Consider the following 7,200-nt stretch of genomic DNA (forward strand, 5'->3'; position numbering starts at 1 on the left):
GCACAAAGTCGACTCGATTCAAATATAATTCTTTGTTATATCATGTATAGAAATTAGCCCTTGATCCAAGTTGAAGCTTTGTGTGTTGTAGATACACTCGGTGGCTCATGATCCAATCACCATAATTTGTACAACCAATATATGGCTCATTTATCAATAAACTAAATTTATAAATTAAATGAAACGTTGAATGACAGAAATGGTACGTACGCAAAGTGTGAAATTCAAGCAGAAGAAAAGGGTCTCGTGTTTGAAGCTTTATAGTTATTAACAATTATAAAAAGCTAAATATTATTAGTGATTATATAAATAAAATTTTTATTATAACATTTAATCCCTTTTTGCTATTGACTAATAATTTTACATTTATGGGCCAGGATTTTATTTTTTAATTGAATATTACTTTATAACTCTTATGTATATATTAATTAATTTAAAATAAGTGCATGTATAATTGCACCATTCATGACAATAAAAGCAACCATGTGACAAATATCAGATTTCAAGCTTGATTGCTTGAGATTTGAAGCACCTAAAAGAAAAAAAAAAGTCAAATGCTTGAGTTGTCACGCCCTTTTTTCTTTATTTGAGTTGAGAAATGGATTGTTTTAAGGGATAATTTTACTTCTCCTGCTTTTTAGATTCGGTGTGATTATACATAAATTTTTTATGATTTTGAAAATTACATTTAATACTTTTGAAATTTGCTTTCATCTAAAAAAATGAGTAGTTGGTCAAAATTCAGCGAATTTGCTTATATTAATAAAAAATTGAATGAAAATAGATTTTTGTCCTCGATTCACTTATTACTGACTTATTGCAAGTTAAACAATTTTTTTTGGGACTAAACTACCCTTATAACAGTGAGATATATCTCTTCACATGCATGTATGCCTGAAGATGTATGAGGGTAATTTAGTCATAAAAAGATTTATTTGACCTGTAATAGGTCAATCGAGCTTAAATATATTTTTTCCCCATATTTTTGTTAATATCAACAAATTTGGTGAACTTTGACTAATGGGTGAATTTATTTGAATGGAAGCAATCTCAAAAGTGCTAGATTGCTAGATGCAATTTTTCAAATCATACGATTGAAGTGTACGTATAATTACACCAAATCGAAAAAGGAGGGAGTGTAATTATCCCTAGTTTTACTACAAATTGACAACTGAAGATCAAATTCAAGAGCAATAAATCCCATATCATCAAGAGTAGTCATCTTTAGGAGCTACTGGGACCAGAGATCTTGACGTTGACATATAAACATCACATGATAATAAGCGGCTATGATCCTTCCTTTGGATCCGCTTACATCTCGTCCATGGATCACCTATTATGATCAAAATTTTTCACTACACCGAAGCACGTAGCCTGAGGTTCAGTCTCCTGAGCCAGACGGAGTGAACAATCATATGAAAAAGATCAAATCTCTTAGGAGTTCCATTTAAAACAAAATGCCTTTGCACTTGCTTCACTCTCATCTGCATTTTCAAGTACTTAGCCCTAGAAATCCCCATCAAGATAGTCTTAATGTTCGGTATATCCTCGACTCCCACCACGATCGAGAACTTTTTCCAGTTCAACACATCGCTGAACGGGGGGACGTAGTGATCAGATATCAGGACCGGCACACACTCTGAATAAATAGCCTCCACGATTCGTGGACTGGCGACTTCATATCCACTAGGGCAAAGGCAGAACTTACTGTTCTTCAGCATTGCTTCGTACGAAACGTTGGGGGGGAGCTTCTCGTAGACTCGTATGTCAGGGTCTTTTTCTTTCCAATGGTCTAATAGAATGTGCCTTATGTCGCCATGCAGCCCCCCTGCAAAGAAGGCTAGAATGGACCTTTCCGAGGGCGGCGGGCCGCCTAAAAGACCAGTGATTTCGCCAAACTTGAGGTTGATTTCCGGTAGGGTTGCATCTTTAATAGGGTTGAAGCCTTCAGAAGTATTGGCATTGCACAAGACTCTTATGGAATTGTTGAATAGGAGTGGCACATATGAACTTGTGTAAGGCCCCTAGGAAGTGCACAATATCAAATGAGTTAGCTAGGAACAACATCTTTCATTACTAATCCGAACTCGACTTAGTCGAATTTGAATCAATCATATGGTAAGTGCAATATACTTGTCGTGTGATTGGTGCACAATTCAGAAAAAAATGACCAATCACATAACAAGTATGATACACTTGCTTTGTGATTGATGTAATTCGATTAAACTTGTTCCAAACAAAAATATAATACTGACATCCCGTCAAATTTCTAGACATTGCCAATATTTTCAAACGGAGAATATAGTAGTATATAAATATCAAAAACTAGGAAAGTGAGTTAAAATAATTTAAAAAGAGGGAGTGATATACACGTTAATTACACTCATTCTATGAAAGATTGTTGCAATTAATCTTAAAAATATAAAATCAGAAAACTAGGCCGAAATGGCCTGTAAGTTCTTAAAAAATATTCAGTTTTAGAAAGTACTTGAAAAAATAAATATAAATAGTTCTTCGAGAAAAACAGAAAACTCTAAGTAATTTATTCTCAATATATACTAGGGTAAATTATTTCAGCACCATTTTAAATTGGGGTAAAATATATAAATATCTTTTGCTTTTTGAAAAATAATAAGTATACCACCTGATGTTATAGTAGTAATTGCAAGTACATTCCTTGTTGAAGGCCAAAGAAGGTGTAGCTGTAATTTTACAAAAGATAGGATGTGTTTGTATAATTTAACATAACTTTAGGAGTGCCAATGTAATTTACCCTGTACAATCACAAGTGCTACCGGTGTAAATGCACATAAAAAGAATTATTTTGTGAAAAGAGTCAAGGATTAGGTCAAAAAAGGGGTTTTACATCCCACAAGTTAATGCATTAGTGACTTTGAACTCATTATTTCGGATTTGATCACATTGCATCTCATAACTCAAAATATTTTTCAGGTCTAGTCACGAATTTTATATCCGTTGAATTTTTAATGGAAAAATCACATATAGGGCACACACTTCATTACGTGTTGAAGGGCATCGACTGATGTTTCTGCCGTAAATTTATCAAAAGTAAGGTTTGAAACTAAATCCTTTCAGTTATCGGATGCAATGTGGTGAAGTCAATAACAATATATATGACCAAATTCGCAAAGCAAGGGCTAATTAACTCGTGGGATGTAAAAATAAATATTCTCTCAAAGTTAAACATGAAAACTACTCAAATTAAGATGGGAAATTTTTAACACAGATAAGAAATGTCCAGATGGATCTAAATTAATTATATGATAAGTATAACATAATTGCCGTGTGATAGGTATACTGTATCATACTTGCATTGTAATTGGCTTAATACGACCCAACCTAATCTGGGAAGAATTTTTACGGGAAATTCTAAACCGAACCCGGCTTAACCTTAACCAATTATATGATAAGTGCAATATATTTACAGTGTGATTGGTGTATAGTTAAAAAAAAATGATCAATCACATAGCAAGTTGTTTGGTTCGACCAAACCTAGTCACGGCAGGAATATTTGGAATTTCACATAAAGAGTGAGTGTGTATAGCCAGCATAGTTACGTACCCAATCATGGCAAGAGAGCATGAAGTGATCAGCCCCAAGACTCCGGTTCCAGAAGGGGTGGTTGTGGGCAATGGTATGCACATAATCGGCCAAAGTGTTGCCCATGGCATCCATATCAACTGCACCAGGCTCATACAGATACTGCACCATCGCAACCACGCTGAACGGCATGAAGTAGACGTGGGCTTCCTCGGCATCCCTCGTCCGATATAGCTCTCCCCTCTCCATTTCATGGATGAACCTTCCCTCCGTCGTGTATATGCTCCGGCACGGACCGCCGTGGAATATTGGAGCTTCCCCTTCTTCGTACACGTAAATCTTGAACACTTTCTCCATTTCTGTGTAGCTCCTGCACTAACTCCAAATTGTTATGAGCATCCACAACGACTTTGGCACGAGATGAACAATATGAATGATGAAAGTGTTAGTGAGAATTGACAACTTTGTCTATATATGTATATATATGTGTAGTGCAAGAAGCAAATAAGCAGAAAGCATACCTATAAAACGCATTAGCATTAAAGTAGATAGGGCCCTGAGGCACATAGTCACTGCCTGATGATGATGAGATGAAGCTACGGTTATTATTTCTTGCAGCCTCTCTAATGGAATATCGTGCTTTAGCTAAAATGGCCTCAACCTTCTCTGATCTGCCGTACCTAATTCTGTGTATTCCACTCGTCAAGAATCCTCGTCTTTCTGCACTCGACAACTCCTTCGGACAAAAGATCAACTTATAATCTCAGTTTGGATAAAGACTCGTTATTACATTACAGTAGTAGCTAGTAATTAAACCAAACAACGTACGACTTACTAGTCTTTTATCCTGCAATGAGATCGACACGTTGAAGTTGCTACGGTCATGATCATCTCCAACTTTGCCGGTCGACAAACCCATAGAAAACGAGCTTAATAGCTCTAGAGGTTTCCATGGAAACGACGGTAACAACGTGGATTTTTGAGGGCCTAAACTGCATAGTATTAAGAAGATGAGGAGCAAAGGGGTGAGAAGTACGAAAACCAACGTGGAAGGTGAGATCGAGAAGTATGAAGACGGATGCGACTTTCTTGATGAAGGCCACATGATGGCCTCGTTCACACTATCTTACTAAGACTGAAGAACGTTCTTGTGAATAATAAGAAGGGTCGAGTATACATATAATCGACGATTTTACGTATTTTTTTTTTTAATTAATGGGCAAAATTTATATTCATTACTTGGATAAGGGAAGTGCAGGCCTAAAAAGCTGTTATTCCTTGCTGCATGAGAGTAATATTCTGTTGCATGGGGATCATCAACATGAGCATGCAGAAGGTTTCTTAAAGCTGAAGTCATAGATCTAATCGTCTTCTTTCCATGATTTAGGGCTCATGATGCGATCAATACACCATTTGTAATGAATACATAGTCACTAAATCTGCTACGTGAATACTACTCTATACTATTTCCAATGATATCATATATGTGTGTGTGTATATATATATATATGGTAAATTTGTTTATTAATTGAATGTGATGATTTCCTAGTTTTTGATGATATCGAAAATGATTTAGTAGTGCATATTAGATGGATCATGAATTCAAGTAGTGATAAGGTATTGTGATAAGTGATCATGAGTTAATAATTAAATCCCCGCTAGTTCCGGATAAATTACAGCTAGTTTTTTTTTATAAATTTGATATAATTATAATATTTTATTATTATTTAAAAAATTATAAATATTTTTTAAATAAAGAATCATTATGCAGTTCTTGAATGATGAGATGGAATTAATCACTACTTTATCCTTGTGTTTTTTTTTTCAAAAAAAAGAATATCTTAAACAATATATATATATATATATATAATGTGTGTAAAGGTATTAATCTATCTATCGAGCATATTAGTCTATAAAAGTATTTTTAAAAAAATCCTAAAAAGTATAAAAAAGTTGCAATTAGGAATTCAAAAAGGTACGTATTTTGGGAAGTTCAATACAAAATTTGGATAAAAATGCTTGTTGTTAGATGAATGTTTAAATCAGAAAGGTATTAATATTTTTTTCAATAATAATAAAATATTTTAAATTAAAACCTAAAATTAATTAAAGGTATTAGATGTAATTTTTTAAACCACAAAGAATTTATATGTAATTATATCAAATTTTAGAAAATGAAATATAATTATCCCTATGATTTAATTGCATTTTGGCTGAATCTCTTTATTAGTCCTTTGTCTTCACATCACATTTTAATTTAATCTCATTTTCCAAATGTACGATAATAGGGTGAACAAAAAAACTCGTGTACTTTAACAATTTATTACAATTATTAAAAAGATCATGTTATAATTAAAAAAAATAAAAATATTAATAAAACAACTACTAATTATTCAAAAATAAAATAAAATGCAATAGTTATAATATAACCAAAAATAATCTGCATGAATCTCAATTAACATTATCAACATATTTTTTTCATTATTATAACTAATTGATTTTTCTTTTTCACATTATCAAACTTGATTATAATATTTTTATTATTTGATTTGTTATTTTCTACCATCTTTATTTCTTGATGTTTATGAGAAACTCATTGTTTAGTAACTTATTCAAAGTCAAATTCAAATTGCATTGCGAAATTTAAAAAATACACTCAACTTGCATTTATTAAATTTATATTTTCTGAATAAATTAATTGGTTTTTTAATAATAAAGCTTTTAGGGTTCCTCAATCTCTTTGCTTAGTGAGATAATATTGAACAGTTTAGTTTGAGGGGGAGATGAAACCCCAATTAGTAGAGGGGGTGGGATTATTATTGATGAATAGGGAAGGTGAATTAGGGCATAATTGGTATGCAGTAACCGAATTAAGTGGGAATGGAATGGATTTAAGAATGCAATAAAAAAGAAAAAGTAATTTCATTTGAATAGCATTAGTATGATTGGTATACATAATAAATTAGAGGGTAACAAAATTGTCTTTCCTTAGTTTCTTAGTTGATGATAATTAAAAATAGTGATGGATAATAAAATATAATTATTTTTTATGACAAATTTGCTTTTTTGTAATTTAAGAAAAAAAATTGTTCATACTTTATTGAGTGCAGTGGTGGCGATGGTGCAGTGCTGAGGCTGTGGTGGTGGTGCCTAGTGAGAGGTGGTGCGAGTGGTGGAGAAGAGGGAAATGGGGGAGAAGAAGGAAGAGGAAAATGAGGAAATGCTACTAAGTGTATGTAGGGTGGAAACGCCTCAGTGATACCTTTAAAACAAATAGTCTAACCAACTATTACAAACGAATGTGGAGTACGAAACTGCTTATAGATTACAGACCAAAATAAATAAACAGAAAATATAAACAGATTATATTTAATAAATGAAGTAAGAGGCTCAGACAAAACCAGATCCAAATAGCTAACAAGCTTCAGACGATGGTAACAAAGACTCAACCAACACAGAGTCGAAACCCACGGCTACACCACAAGCTGCCAAGCCCACAAATCACAGAGATCAGTTTTCTTCAGTCACACAGACCCAAAACAAAGTTCACTCAAAAACTTTAGAGATAGAGGTAAGAATACTGTATTTGATGATTTTCGGCCGAAGGAGAAAACTCCTTTAAATAGAGGTGAAAGAATC

General features: G+C 33.2%; 1 protein-coding gene across 1 annotated transcript; it reads right to left on the bottom strand.

The window, feature by feature from the left end:
* On the bottom strand, positions 1,144 to 4,685 carry LOC105178748 (probable glycosyltransferase At5g03795). Its single transcript, XM_020699420.1, has 4 exons — positions 4,397 to 4,685; positions 4,083 to 4,297; positions 3,583 to 3,931; positions 1,144 to 2,024 (listed from the first exon to the last, which is right to left on the bottom strand). The coding sequence occupies exons 1-4, from the start codon at positions 4,664 to 4,666 to the stop codon at positions 1,356 to 1,358; spliced, it is 1,503 nt and encodes a 500-aa protein (XP_020555079.1). The 5' UTR covers positions 4,667 to 4,685; the 3' UTR covers positions 1,144 to 1,355.

Source organism: Sesamum indicum, linkage group LG16, assembly GCF_000512975.1.
Source record: "Sesamum indicum cultivar Zhongzhi No. 13 linkage group LG16, S_indicum_v1.0, whole genome shotgun sequence".
Lineage (NCBI taxonomy): Eukaryota > Viridiplantae > Streptophyta > Magnoliopsida > Lamiales > Pedaliaceae > Sesamum > Sesamum indicum.